Source organism: Oncorhynchus tshawytscha, linkage group LG15, assembly GCF_018296145.1.
Source record: "Oncorhynchus tshawytscha isolate Ot180627B linkage group LG15, Otsh_v2.0, whole genome shotgun sequence".
In the NCBI taxonomy this organism is placed as follows: Eukaryota; Metazoa; Chordata; class Actinopteri; order Salmoniformes; family Salmonidae; genus Oncorhynchus; species Oncorhynchus tshawytscha.
The window spans coordinates 11,171,139-11,187,177 of NC_056443.1; the positions used below are offsets into that span (position 1 = coordinate 11,171,139).

The 16,039-nt window shown below is 42.5% G+C and overlaps 1 protein-coding gene across 2 annotated transcripts; it reads left to right on the plus strand.

Annotated features, from left to right (window-relative positions):
• The first annotated feature begins 6,023 nt into the window (after nt 1-6,023).
• Nucleotides 6,024-14,086, plus strand: LOC112214399 (interferon regulatory factor 5-like). 2 transcript variants are annotated; one of them, XM_042298138.1, is made up of 9 exons: nt 6,024-6,409; nt 7,617-7,850; nt 10,795-10,981; nt 11,177-11,202; nt 11,320-11,347; nt 11,493-11,954; nt 12,475-12,864; nt 13,252-13,373; nt 13,453-14,086. In XM_042298138.1, exons 2-9 carry the CDS (start codon nt 7,674-7,676, stop codon nt 13,621-13,623), a joined length of 1,563 nt encoding a protein of 520 aa, XP_042154072.1. In that variant the 5' UTR covers nt 6,024-6,409; nt 7,617-7,673; the 3' UTR covers nt 13,624-14,086. The 2 variants fall into 2 exon arrangements, with proteins under 2 accessions (XP_042154072.1, XP_042154073.1); XM_042298139.1 differs by lacking the exon at nt 11,493-11,954 and having other exon boundaries at nt 6,025-6,409.
• Nucleotides 14,087-16,039: the final 1,953 nt, after the last annotated feature.

Consider the following 16,039-nt stretch of genomic DNA (forward strand, 5'->3'; position numbering starts at 1 on the left):
ACAGATGGGCACAGGGGTATATGTACAGTCATTTTTAGAGTGGTGGCAAAGTAGTTGAATAGGAGAAGAGGATGTGGTTACTTGTGGAGGGAGAACAGTGAGGGTGGTGGGTTGGGCACCTGCAGTGAAGCTGATTGGTTGCTCTGGCTCATCACATCTTGACTAAAAGAAAGACATTTAGAAATTATTTCGACATTGCCATAGTTCAACAGCTGAAAAGCCGTCATTAACATACTCCCAGAGACAGCAATATATTCAGTATTCACTGAATGAAATAGCCTACCCATCCCCATTTACAAATATATTCATCAATGAAAGAAATTATACTATAGCACATTCAATTACATTACTATTGTAGACTATAGACTATTCCTGTATCTACCTTGTACAATAACGGAATCATTGAATGAAATAGCGTACCCATCCACATTTACAATTTAATTGATCAATTAGATAAATAATACTAGCAAGCACATACAGTTAAATTGTTGAAGAATAGGCTACTGCTGTATCCACACTATATTAGGATACCGTTGTGATATTGTCAGGCATGATTTTAGGTCTTCAATCGAGGTTGCATGTTGTACCTCGTTTCCCTAAATAATACTAGCACATAAAATTACGTTATTGTACACTAGCATCGACACAGTAAATCTATCGACACAGTAAATAATATTGCCTACGTTATTTCGACAATACGTTAAACAAAATATTATTTTCAAATAAACAAAATTTGCATTAATACAGTAGACCTAAATATTTCCTAGCGATATCGCAACTTAAATATAGCCTACTTACTCCTCATTTGGATCAAGGACATCGTATTAATTGTTTTCATTGTCTCGAATAAGGAAACTATCTGGTGCAGACACTCGAAAGTCGCTTCTGCCGCTTGTAAAAAACAAATTAATGTCTGTGTCGCGGCCAAGCTCTCAAATACCGTGCCAGTCTCTCACACTGCAATCTGGATTCATTGGGACGTCCTTACCCTAAACTAACACTAAACTTAATCAATTTACATTTATACTTGGCGACCCGGACTATCTGCATTGTGTCCCGCCACCCACCACCCCCTCTTTTACGCTACTGCTACTCTCTGTTTATCATATATGCATAGTTACTTTAACCATACCTACATGTACATACTACCTCAATTAGCCCGACTAACCGGTGCCTGTATATAGCCTCACTACTGTATGTAACCTCGCTACTGTTATTTTTCACTGTCTTTTTACTGTTGTTTTTTATTTCTTTACTTATCTATTGTTCGCCTAATACCTATTTTTTACTTAAAAATTGCACTGTTGTTTAGGGCCTGTAAGTAAGCATTTCACTTTAAGGTCTACTACACTTGTTGTATTCGGCGCAAGTGACAAGTAAACTATGATTTGATTCGATTTGATAGAGGTGTGGACATTCCAAGGATCCCAAATAGCGTGGATCCTCTGGGAAATTCTATGAATGGCTCTATTCGACTGAGAGGACGTCCCAAGGATGCCAAATAGCAGCTATGAACTCCTCTGAAAGCCATGGACACAACTCTTATTGGTTGTCTGATGTGGAACAACACAGTCTGTGATTGGCTAACAACATTTAGATCTGTATACAGCGAGATAAGATAACATACCATGCCATGAGGTGTTGAGGGAAAGACAGATTATCTATAGATTGGACATAATCTTTTCTAGGCCATTAGTGATAACAGAAAATACATGAGCCGTAGGCTACACTATAGAATGCCTGCTTGCACGGGAAAAATTGTACATTTCTAACATTTATGGTTGAGACTGAATAAATATAAACTTTGCACATCATGACTTTCATTAATACTTTAACACGCGATGCAGGTGTCACGCAGACGTTAGTAAGGTGTTGGTATAATGTCATGTAAGTCAGACGCGTTGGTATCATGTCATGTCAGGTGGTACGGTTTCCTAAGCTTATATATGTCCCATATCACCCCCCATAGCAGTGTGTCAAGAAGCAGTGCGGCTTGGCAGGGTCGTCTTTTGGAGGATGCATGGCTCTCGGCCTTCGCCTCTCCTGAGTCTGCAGCTATGGAACAAGACTGTAACTACCAATTGGATATCACGACATTGGGGAGAAAAAGGGGTAAAAAAAATTAATGAAAACATTTTTGGGGTAATTGTGAATAAATTATGGTAATTAAGTGATAAGCAGTAATGGGCAGTCACTACCATCAAGATATTATAATCGAACTGAAACCGAAATCAAAAAGCACCAATAGCTCAGCACTGGTAAACAGGAACAGGATATGACATCACACAGGGAGAAAGAGATGGCTGGAGCAGTGGTGCCCTGTATGTCCCAGGTTCCCCTGGTGTAGGCCGGGTTACTGTAAATGCACTTTGACAACTGGTGATGTGGGGAAAAAAAGCCATATACAGTGGGGCAAAAAAGTATTTAGTCAGTCACCAATTGTGCAAGTTCTCCCCCTTAAAAAGATGAGAGAGGCCTGTAATTTTCATCATAGGTACACTTCAACTATGACAGACAAAATTAGAAAAAAAATCCAGAAAATCACATTGTAGGATTTCACCTACAAACAAGCAAGATTTCTGGCTCTCACAGACCTGTAACTTCTTCTTTAAGAGGCTCCTCTGTCCTCCACTCGTTACCTGTATTAATGGCACCTATTTGAACTTGTTATCAGTATAAAAGACACCTGTCCACAACCTCAAACAGTCACACTCCAATCTCCACTATGGCCAAGCCCAAAGAGCTGTCAAAGGTCACCAGAAACAAAATTGTAGACCTGCACCAGGCTGGGAAGACTGAATCTGTAATAGGTAAGCAGCTTGGTTTGAATAAATCAACTGTGGGAGCAATTATTAGGAAATGGAAGACATACAAGACCACTGATAATCTCCCTCGATCTGGGGCTCCATGCAAGATCTCACCCCGTGGGGTCAAAATGATCACAAGAACAGTGAGCAAAAATCCCAGAACCACACGGGGGGACCTAGTGAATGACCTACAGAGAGCTGGGACCAAAGTAACAAAGCCTACCATCAGTAACACACTACGCCGCCAGGGACTCAAATCCTGCAGTGCCAGACGTGTCCCCCTGCTGAAGCCAGCACATGTCCAGGCACGTCTGAAGTTTGCTTGAGAGCATTTGGATGATCCAGAAGAAGATTGTGAGAATGTCATATGGTCAGATGAAACCAAAATATAACTTTTTGGTAAAAACTCAACTCCTCGTGTTTGGAGGACAAAGAATGCTGAGTTGCATCCAAAGATCACCATACCTACTGTGAAGCATGGGGGTGGAAACATCATGCTTTGGGGCTGTTTTTCTGCAAAGGGACCAGGACGACTGATCCGTGTAAAGGAAAGAATGAATGGGGCCATGTATCGTGAGATTTTGAGTGAAAACCTCCTTCCATCAGCAAGGGCATTGAAGATGAAACGTGGCTGGGTCTTTCAGCATGACAATGATCCCAAACACACCACCCGGGCAATGAAGGAGTGGCTTCGTAAGAAGTGTTTCATGGTCCTGAAGTGGCCTAGCCAGTCTCAACCCCATAGAAAATCTTTGGAGGGAGTTGAAAGTCCGTGTTACCCAGCAACAGCCCCAAAACATCACTGCTCTAGAGAAGATCTGCATGGAGGAATGGGCCAAAATACCAGCAACAGTGTGTGAAAACCTTGCGAAGACTTACAGAAAACCTCTGTCATTGCCAACAAAGGGTATATAACAAAGTATTGAGATAAACTTTTGTTATTGACCAAATACTTATTTTCCACCATAATTTGCACATAAATTCATTAAAAATCCTACAATGTGATTTTCTGGATTTTTTTCTCTCATTTTGTCTGTCATAGTTGAAGTGTACCTATGATGAATATTACAGGCCTCTCTCTACTTTTTAAGTGGGAGAACTTGCAAAATTGGTGGCTGACTAAATACTTTTTTGCCCCACTGTATGTGTTAGTAGACTAGGGGCCTGAGGGCACACCCTTAATATGTTGTGAAATCTTTTGTGAATGTATTGTAATGTTTTTTAAAATGTATAATTGCCTTAATTTTGCTAGGAAGAGTAGCTGCTACCTTGGCAGCAGCTAATGGGGATCCATAATAGATACAAATGCATATGTACACACACACATTTGTGGAGGTTAAGATGTGTGTGTCCTGGTGAAAGGAGAGGAAAGTCATATTTTTCTGAACGTTCTTCCTCAGAGGGAGCAGCATCAGAAGCAGCAGGATAGAGCCCTCGCACACTAACCCCTTCAGAGAGGAAAGAGGGTATGACTCAGTCTGCCTCCTCACTTCCTACATGCACACACACACACAGGTTAGAGCCTTCAGATACATACCCTCTAACAAAGCACATCAGGAAACACTCACTCCACCACACCACACAGACACAGGTGCACACACACACACAAAAATACATCTCATAAGATTCTCAGTGTAGACTTTAAGCCTTTCTATGTGAAAATGATTACCATGTGTATGTCTGTATGTGCTCATCCATTCCTGTGTGTGTGTTATCTGTAGGAAGTGGACTAGCTGCTATGCCTATGGATGTTTGTCTCTACTGAACATGTGTAGGATGTGAGGCATTGTAAGGGAGAATGAAGATTCTACACACAGCGAGTCAAATACAAAGTAAATTTAGTTAATCTCATATTACACAGTGTCCCTGTCCCTCTCAAAAAACTGAGGGAAATATGTCATACTCTAGTACAGGTGTATTCATCTCTTAACCTATGAGGTCTGGAGCCTGCTGGTTTTCTGTTCTTCCTGATAATTCATTGCACCCACCTGGTGTCCCAGGTCTAAATCAGTCCCTGATTAGAGGGGAACAATGAAAACATGAGGTGGAACTGGCTTCAAGGTCCAGAGTGTAGTTTGAGGGCTCTAGTATATACAAAGCCCTACCATGCAAGGCAGGGGATGGCAGAAGTTTTGTACCTGCCTATATTTGTAGTGTCACTGTCAACACTGCCAGCTTCAATGTTACCCAGTGGTGCAGGTGTGGTGGTGGCCAGACGTGAACACCTAAAGTGCATTTGGAAAGTATTAAGGTCCCTTGACTTTTTCCACATTTTATTACAGCCTTATTCTAAAATGGATTAAATTGTTTGTTATTTCCCCTCATCAATCTATACACAATACCCCATAATGACGAAGCAAAAACAGGTTTTAGGACATTTTTGCAAATGTATTAAAAATACTGACACATTACATTTAACATAAGTATTCAGACCCTTTGCTCAGTACTTTGTTGAAGCACCTTTGGCAGTGATTTACAGCCTCGAGTCTTCTTGGGTATGACAATACAAGCCTGGCACACCTATATTTGGAGAGTTTCTCCCATTATTCTCTGCAGATCCTCTCAAGCTCTGTCAGGTTGGATGGGGAGCATCACTGCACAGCTGTTTTCAGATCTCTCCAGAGATGTAGGCATCAACATTGACAGTGGTGTAAAAAATACTTGAAAGTACAACTTTTGTCCGTTTTGGGGGGTATTTGTACTTTACTTTATATTTTTGAAACTTTTACATTTACTTCACTACATTCCTAAAGAAAGTAATGTACTTTTTACTCCAAACATTTTCCCTGAACCCCAAAAGTAATCGTTAAATGTTCAATTCACACACTTATCAAGAGAACATCCCTGGTCATTCCTACTGCCTCTGATCTGGTGGACTCACTAAATAAACACACATGCTTTATTTGTAAATGATGTGCTCCTGGCAATCTGTAAATACAAATAAATAAATAAATAAATGCAATCTGGTTTGCCTACAATAAGGAATTTGAAATTATTTGTAATTTTACTTTTGATACTTGAGAATATTTTAGCAATTACATTTACTTTTGATACTTAAGTATATTAAAACCAAATACATTTAGACATTTACTCAATAGTATTTTACTGGGTGACTTTCACTTTTACTTCTATAAGGTATCTTTACTTTTACTCAAGTGTGACAATTGGGTACTTTTTACACCACTGAAAATAGATACATCTTACAACCACTAGGCTAGTACTAGGAGCCTGTCGAAAATGAAACAATGTTTTTCATATACTTCTGTCTACTTTAGAGCGCTGTCTATCAACCGGCAGGGTGGCACCACGTTTGTTCATGTTTAACCTCAAATCATGTTTGGCCACTGTTTGTGGAAAGTTTTCTGAATAAGCCTTGGACTATCTGACTGTCATTTTCCCACACAGTCATTGAACTTGTGACGGTGTTGGGCAAGGTTTTTGTCAGTTCGCCTACCTAGTAAAAAGCTTACCTGTGGCAGAGCGCATATTCTCTGCCTGGCCGGTTTCTGTTTGTGGAAGGAGGGATCCCTACAGTCAGCGTACTAGAACTCTTCGATACAAGGGAGCGAAATCATTTTGTGGAGAAGACCCATCGTTAAAAGGTGGGTGCCGCTTAAAGTTGTACTTATTTCCTAAAACAACTATAGTAGCCGACTGAGCTTGTTTTCAGACCGATTGACTCATCTTTTGAAGATTGTGTACATACTCATGTCAGTGTCAGGCGGCCTATTTTTCAGTTTTTGTCGCTTTTTGTTCACGTTTTTTCTCAACCTGCCTTCTGCACACCCTGAATGAAATTTAGTAAACCTATTCCTGTTTTAAAACAATTGTCATTTAAACATACTATCTATGGAGTCTAGACAATAGAATCCAGACTTGTGCAATTGTTAAGTTCTTGAAACTAATGGGAAGTCACCTTTTTATCCCCACCATGTCTCCACCAACATTGTGGTTACTCACAATACTAACCTAAATGACAGAGTGAAAAGAAGGAAGTTTGTACAAAATAAAAAATAATCCAAAATGTGCATCCTGTTTGCAATAAAGCACTAAAGTAAAACTGCGCAAACAAAATGAATGTCCTGAATACAAAGTGTTATGTTTGGGGCAAATACAACACATCCCTGAGTACCACTCTTCATATTTTCAAGCATGGTGGTGGCTGGATTATATTATGGGTATGCTTGTCATCGGCAAGGACTAGGCAGTTTTTTGGGGGTTATAAAAAGAGATCCTCTGTGATCTCATACAATACACTTGTTTGACAGTGGACCCTGCATCTGCGCCCGGAGGGCCTAGGCTTGTCATAATATCAAATCCAACATTTTAGGATGACAAAAGCAAATTTGGTACTGTCATGGAATGGCGTAAAGGATTAAGGAATAGTCTACAACTGTTACATGATGTGTATGTTAATTCACCAAACTCTATAATGTTGTTTTTTATTGCCTTGGAACTGTTTTTGTTCTGTATCCTTCAGCCACAGAGCACTTTTTTTTGTTTTTCAGCAGATAATTTCATAAACAGGCCTGTTGCCATCATAAATAAAAACGGACTACTACTCTCTCCACCCTCATACCTCTCTTTTCCCCACCCATCCTCTCTCTCTATTTTCCCCAGCCCTCTTACTGCAAATGGTAGGGAGTATCTTCTTTCAACCCTCCCCACATTACCCCCATTGCCTCATCACCCATCTGAACCATTACTGTTGTATCATGCTTAAAGACACTCACTCAGTGCCCACTCTCTCCCCTACCCCCAGTGCCCCATCACCCATCTTAACCATTACTTTCCCCTTCACCTTTCCAGCCTCTTCACTCACCCCATCTGAAGCCCATTTCTCCTCCCTGTGTGGTGCTCTGCCCCATGATGAGTGCGCAGCCTCGGAGGATCCGCCTAAAGCCCTGGCTGTTAGCCCAGGTGAACAGCGGGAGGTACCCCGGCCTGCAGTGGCTCAGCCCGGACCACCGGATCTTCCAGATCCCCTGGAGACACGCCACAAGACACCTGCCCACCTCTGAGGAAGAGAACACCATCTTCAAGGTGAGAGGGGGGTCCATGCTGAGAATGGCATGACAGATCTGATTACTTAGACTCTGTATGCTGTCATTTGGATATCAAACTGTAGTTAGATCAAAGTTTCGTCTTAGATCTACTTTTTCTTTGATCACTACTGGCAAGTCGAGGAACAGACATTTGTCAAAAGCTAAACCATTTTCAGAAGTGTTTAATCAAAACAGCACAGACATTATTCCCTTCAAGTAGCACGTTTCAAAAAAGTATTTCTAAGGAACTCTGCTACTAAACTCAGCAAAAAAAGAAACGTCCTCTCACTGTCAACTGCGTTTATTTTCAGCGAACTTAACATGTGTAAAGATTTGTATGAACATAAGATTCAACAACTGTGACATAAACTGAACAAGTTCCACAGACATGTGACTAACAGAAATGGAATAATGTGTCCCTGAACAAAGGAGGGCGTCAAAATCAAACGTAACAGTCAGTATCTGGTGTGACCACCAGCTGCATTAAGTACTGCAGTGCATCTCCTCCTCATGGACTGCACCAGATTTGTCAGTTCTTTCTGTGAGATATTACCCCACTCTTCCACCAAGGCACCTGCAAGTTCCTGGACATTTCTGAGGGCAGTTGTTGCCATCCTGTAAGTGTCCCACAGGTGTGATGTTCGGATGTACCGATCCTGTGCAGGTGTTACACGTGGTTACACGTGGTCTGCCACTGCGAGGATGATCAGCTGTCCCTCCTGTCACCATGTAGCGCTGTCTTATGCGTCTCACAGTATGGCCAGTATTGCCCCCAGTATTGCCCTCATCTGCAGTCCTCATGCCTCCTTGCAGCATGCCTAAGGCACGTTCGCGCAGATGAGCAGGTACCCTGGGCATCTTTCTTTTGGTGTTTTTCAGAGTCAGTAGAAAGGCCTCTTTAGTGTCTTACGTTTTCATTAATTGTTTATGGTTCATTGAACAAGCATGGGAAACGGTGTTTAAACCCTGTGAAGGTCTGTGAAGTTATTTAGATTTTTACGAATTATCTTTGAAAGACAAGGTCCTGGAAAAGGGATCTTTCTTTTTTTGTTTGTCACCCACACACTTCCTTATCCCATTCAGCGATAAATGCATCAACTGTTTTAGTGAACTGAAAGAGCCTTAGTTTCATTTCCACTGCTTCTCTAGTGTCAAACCTCTCTGGGTGTTCCTGACCTCGTGTATAAGGATGTCCACATGATATCCACTGCACCAACAGCAGTAATTGCCTACTCCCTGCCTGCTTTTGGCTGGAGTCATTTCCTCATTAGCCATTACCCTGTTCTCCATTTACAGTGCATTCGGAAAGTATTCAGACCCCTTTTTGCACATTTTATTACGTTACAGCTTTATTCTAAAATGTATTAAATACATTTTTCCCTTATCAGTCTACACCAATACCCTATAATGACAAAGCAAACCGTTTTTTGACATTTTTGCAAATGTAGAAAAAAAAAACACAGAAGTACCTTATTTACGTAAGTATTCAGACCTTTTGCTCTGAGACTCCGGTGTATCCTGTGAAGTGTACCAAAAAAATTATGCAGCATTGAAGGTGCACAAGAACACAGTGGCCATCATTCTTAAGTGGAAGAAGTTTGGAACCACCAAGACTCTAGGAAGAGCTGCCCGCCCGGCAAAACAGAGCAATCGGGGGAGAACGGCCTTAGTTCAAGGTGTGACCAAGAACCTGATGATCACTCTGACAGAGGTCTAGAGTTCCTTTGTGGAAATAGGAGAACCTTCCAAAATGACAACCATCACTGCAGCACTCCACCAATCTGGCCTTTACGGTAGGGTGGCCAGACAGAAGCCACTCCTCAGTAAAAGGCACATGATAGCCCGCTTGGAGTTTGCCAAAAGACACCTGAAGGATTCAGACCATGAGAAACAAGATTATCTGGCCTGAATGCCAAGCGTCACATCAGGAGGAAACCTGGCACTATTCCTGTGGTGAAGCATGGTGGTGGCAGCATCATGCTGTGGGGATGTTTTTCATCGGCAGGGACTGGGAGACTAGTCAGGATCGAGGGAAAGCAGAACAGAGCAAAGTACAGAGAGATCCTTGATGAACCTGCTCCAGAGCAATCAGCACCTCAGACTGGAGTGACGGTTCAACTTCCAACAGGACAACAACCCTAAGCACACAGCCAAGACAATGCAGGAGTGGCTTCGGGACAAGTTTGTGAATGTCCTCAAGTGGCCCATCCAGAGCCCGGACTTGAACCCGATCGAACATCTCTGGAGAGACATGAAAATGGCTGTGCAGCGACACTCCCCATCCAACCTGACAGAGCTTGAGTGGATCTGCAGAGAAAAATAGGAGAAACTCCCCAAATACAGGTGTGCCAAGCTTGTAGTGTCATACCCAAGGAGACTTGAGGCTTTAATCTCTGCCAAAGGTGCTTCAAAAAAGTACTGAGTAAAGGGTCTGAATACTTATGTAAATGTGATATTTCTGCTACAATTTCTAAACACCTGTTTTTGGGTTGTCATTATGTGGTATTGTGTGTAGATTGATGAGGGGGGGGGGGGACTATTTAGCCCATTTTAGAATAAGGCTGTAATGTAACAAAGTGTGGAAAAAGTAAAGGCGTCTGAATACTTTCTGAATGCACCCTAGTTGTGACTAATGTGGTTGGTTAATGGCAGTGCAGTAACCCACCCATGACCCCTGTACGCTTATGAAACAAGAAGTTAAATACTCGGCAGTGGCCAACTTTTTACAGGCACATAATGCCGAAATTAAATTGTTTATTCATAATTTGTTCCAGGGCACTTCAATTAGCACTGCTACCCTTAATAATTGCCCCTTGGGGATGAATTTGATTTGAATTTAATTTAACCCTCACCCATTTGATTCCATCCAGATGTGACCCCCTTCTCCCATTCATTAAAATGTAACCTCATTCTCCTCCTTGCCTACCCCTCTCTTCCCCCAGGCCTGGGCTCTGGAGACAGGGAAGTACCAGGAGGGTCTGGATGAGCCTGACCCTGCCAAGTGGAAGGCCAACCTGCGCTGTGCCCTCAACAAGAGCCGGGAGTTCAAACTGAAATACGACGGCACCAAGGAGACACCCGTCCAGCCCTACAAGATCTACGAGGTCTGTGACCAGCCCTGCAATGGAGGTAAGAGTGTGTGTAAGCATGCAGGCTCATTGGCAGCTTTGCAAGTCTTATCTGATTGTCTGTCTTCAAATTTAAATTAGTTATTTTAGAATAACTTTGTTGAACTTGTCTAACCTCCAGATATGAATGTTTTGTGAAACTAATGAGATTTTCTCCCCCGTGTTGATGGCATATTCCTTTTTGATTTGGTTTCAGACACAGTTGATGAAGATGAGGAGGAGGTAAGGTGTAGACAAACACTTTTCCATTATTTCAGAACAATGTGTGATCTCAAAACAATCTGAGAACAATACCCATATATCAGCTTTTTTACACAAACATTAAATCTTGTCTTTCAGATGCCGAATATTGTTGGACTCTCCATTGGTAAGTGTATACTGTCAATACATCTTTGCTACTGAGCCATGGGTGAATTGGGCAGAAATCGCTTGAAAGGTTAACCGTTTGAAATGTGCCACTATTGACATTATGCGACATCTTAAGTGTGTGTGTGTCCTCCTGTCTCTCCCAGACCCCAGAATTAGTGACCCACACAGTTTTCAGACATTCCCTACTGCACATAGGATAGACTTTCCCTTCAGCTCCGCTCTCAATGACAGATATGGCACCCCCCACCACACCCCTATGTACTCCAATCCCAACGGGAGCATTACCATGGCAGCGCATCTCCCTCAGCCAACCATGGCTCCCCCGGAGTTTTCTGCCGACGTTCCATTGGTGGTGAAGTTGGAACATGGGGTCTTTGTGCACCCTGGACCCGTAGGACCCTCCAACAGTCTGGGGATGGGTGGAGGGAGCATGCAGCCTCCTGTGGTCACCAAAATATCCCCCATGGTTCCTTCTGCTGCATCTGTGGCTCCGGTTGCCCCTAACCCAGGTGCCGACCCCATGGAGGCCATGTCAGGAGTCCAGACCCAGGAAGAAGGGCAGGCGGTGCCACCCTACAAATATGACCTGCTGAACAGCCTGCCATGTGAGTGGAATAGAACCTATAGGTCCATGCTGTGTTGAGAAGAATACTGCTTTATGTACAATGGCTTTACTTTCGCAGTCGGGGACTTCTGCAATAGTTCCTTGCATGTTATCCAAAAAAATCATTCATTGCAATTCCCCTACCATAAAAACAGGGTGTTCAACTTTATTTGGTATTGCAATTCATTCACTCAAATTGACTCATTCAATGGATTATAGGCTATCGGGCATTAATGTAGTAGTCTGGAATACCTGCCTGTCACACCCATCAAATGGAACACACCGGCAGCTGTCTGAAAGTGTGGGGGATGGTAAGACGGGTTCTGTCGTGAATTGGAATGGGCAAAATCGAGTTTTGCCCTTTTTCAATGTGTTATTCATTGATTCTAACCCCTATTCAGTCTTATGACAACTTGGTATCAGAATACTATTGGGCATGATTAGAAAGAGCTTTATTCAATGTTGACTTTTTGAAGTGCCCACAATTATTCTAACACTACATTATTTGACTCTGGTTTCAGTGACTGACCTAGACATGAAGTTCCAGTACCGGGGTCGCAAGATGGGCTCCCTGACGGTGAGTAACCACCAAGGCTGCCGGCTGTACTACGGCCACCTGGAGCCCACCCCGGAGCAGGTGGACCTGTTCGGCCCTGTCACCCTCAACCAAGTTCTCTTCCCTGGCTCGGCCGACATCCAGAACGAGAAGCAGCGGTTCTACACAGAGCACCTGCTGGATGTGATGGACCGAGGCCTGATCCTGGAGATCTGGGAGCAGGATATATACGCTATCAGGTTGTGTCAGTGCAAGGTGTATTGGTCTGGGCCGGGTGTTGACGAGCAGGGGCCACCCAACCCTATGGAGAGGGAGAGGAAGTACAAAGTGTTCAGCCTCAATAACTTCCTGCACGGTGAGTCGGGCAAATCCATTTTATTGCTGGGTATTTTAGTCATCTAAGGCACAAGTTTCATAGTGTTTGAATCCCCATCTGATCCCTCAAAACACCCTATTTTTCGATTGAGATTCAATAATCACATAACACCAAAATATCCTGTCAGATGACAATGCTGGACTCCATTGCCATGATTTTTCAGTTAACTTGAGGCTGTCTGAGTTTCAATTGATCCCTGAATATTTCAGTCACATGCCCTTTCTGTGAGTAAGCTCTTGAGTAGTACTTATTGCTTGTACTGCTATTGTTGCACAGACCAGGCATCCAAATGGATTAGCTGTAGAACAGATATTACAGGAGATAACCTTTATTTCTCCCTCTCATGCACACACATACCAACAACAGGGCTCATCTTGTTCCAGAAGGGTGAAACTCCCACCCCACCACCGTTTGAGCTCTACTTCTGCTTTGGGGAGGACTGGCCAGATCAACAGAAACCCAAGGAGAAGAAGCTCATCGTTGTGCAGGTGAGCCGAATGAATTGACCCCATACCCTTGACAGATCCAGTACACACACATGACATAACAGGGACCCTCCATGTCTAGGTGGTCCCTGTGGTGGCGCGGATCCTAACAGAGATGTTTTCCGGAGACTTGTCCTGGTCCACAGACAGCATCCGGCTGCAGATCTCCAACCCAGACCTGAAGGATCAGACGGTGGAACAGTTCAAGGAACTCCAGAGGCTTCTCCAGAGTCAGCATGGCCTGGGACCCTAAGTCAGGGGCCTCTTTCTGGGTCTTAAACAGGGCCTGTCCTGGATAAATAACCTTATTCAACTGCCATTAATGTTTTGTGTGTTGGAATATTAGCCTTCTTTCAACTCTGAGCCTCCCTCAATATAATCTTCATCCATACCATCCAGCCTAGAGCCCTGGGTCTTAACTGGATCTTGGGCAGAACTACTTCTACATCATCAAAACCCAGACTGCTGTATCCTCAATGTATTTAGTCTCTTAAATTATTTTTTTGAATTACAATAATTACCACTGCAGTATTTTTTTTTTATATATATAGTTGTGGCAGATATTACTATTAACTGTCACTAATTGCTATCCATTTTCCAACACTGTAACTGGCTCTCTCTCTGATGCTATGAGGCCAGAAAGGTGACACACACAATGTGAAAAGTATTGTAATGTTATTTTTTATGAATACATTAATCAGCAAAGTGGTAATTTATTTCTTGACCAAAACAGACCATTTTGTACTCGAGTCAACTGTCAGAGGGTGTTTAAGTCAAGGCAAGGATGCAGTTGAGAATGGGTGGAAGTATCCACTGGTACTGTTGCTTCACACAGGCTCATCACCCTCAGATTCCATAGGCAATTCTAGAACATTGAGAAACGCTTACCTTCATTCAGTTAACAGCTGGAAGGGAACCTGTTTGACTTGAACACAGAGACCGGGTCGTACATTGTGGGCGTGATCCAAACATGTACTTGGCAGTGAGGGTGAACCGGTCAGCAAATTACCCTCAGCTGTCACTCATCACCCTTCTATGGAGTTCTACACATATTCACTGGAAATTTGATGTGTGAATGGGCTCAAGGAAAAGTAGGGGCTTGTGTGTGGAAGTGTCTCTGGATATATTTCCACCGAGTTGCAGATACACAGTAAACTACTTAATGTCCAGACAAATGCATGTCGGCATCTAAGTAGAAAACACCTATGGCACTCCAAATGCATAATATCAATGTGATGTCTGAGAAACTAGTGGCTCTGCAACAATCGGTCGACCTCTAGTCAAGGTGTTCTTTATGATTAACGCCGACACCGATGATTTTATTTGTAATAATGACAATTACAACAATACTGAATATAATGCAATATGTGCCATGTAAAAAAGCTAACGTTTAAGTTCCTTGCAACATGAGACTTAAATATTCCAAGGTAAGAGGTTTTAGGTTGTAGTTAATGTAGTATTTATAGGACTATTTCCCTCTATACCATTTGTATTTCATATACCTTTGACTATTGGATGTTCTTATAGGCACTTTAGTATTGCCAGTGTAACAGTATAGCTTCCGCCCCTACCTGGGCTCGAACCAGGAACACAGACATCCACCCCCGAAGCATTGCTCTACAAGGGGAACAACTACTCCAAGTCTGTGCAAGTGACTTTTGAAACGCTATTAGTGCGCACGCTGCTAACTAGCTAGCCATTTCACATCGGTTACACCAGCCTAATCTCGGGAGTTGATAGGCTTGAAGCACAGTGAAGAGCTGCTGGCAAATGCACGAAAGTGCTGTTTGAATGAATGCTTACGAGCCTGCTGCTGCCTACCGCCGCTCAGTTACAGACTACTCTATCAAATCATAGACTTAATTATAACATAACACACAAATACAAGCCTTTGGTCATTATGGTTGAATCCGGAAACTATCATTTTGAAAACAAAATGTTTATTTCAGTGAAATACGGAACCGTTCCGTATTTTATCAAACGGGTGGCATCCCTAAGTCTAAATATTGCTGTTACATTGTACAACCTTCAATGTTATGTCATAATTACGTAATATTCTAGCAAATTAGTTCGCAACGAGCCAAGCGGCCCAAACTGTTGCATATACCCTGACTCTGCGTGCAATGAACGCAAGAGAAGTGACAATTTCACCTGGTTAATATTGCCTGCTAACCTGGATTTCTTTTGGCCAAATATGCAGGTTTAAAAATATATACTTGTGTATTGATTTTTAAAAAGGCATTGATGTTTATAGTTAGGTACAGTCGTGCAACGACTGTGCGCTTTTGTTAAATCATCCCCGTTTGGCGAAGTTGGCTGTCTTTGTTACGAATAAAGCCTTCACACAGTTTGCAACGAGCCAGGCGGCCCAAACTGCTGCATATACCCTGACTCTGTTGCAAGAGAAGTGACACAATTTACCAAGTTAAAAGAAATTAATGTTAGCAGGCAATATTAACTAAATATGCAGGTTTAAAAATAGACTTGTGTATTGATTTTAAGAAAGGCACTGATGTTTATGGTTAGGTACACATTGGAGCAACGACAGTCCTTTTGATTATATGCAACGCAGGAAACGCTAGATAAACTTGTAATGTTAACTAGTGGTTCTGATTGTTTTTTTTTTATAAGATACGTTTAATGCTAGCTAGCAACTTACCTTGGCTTCT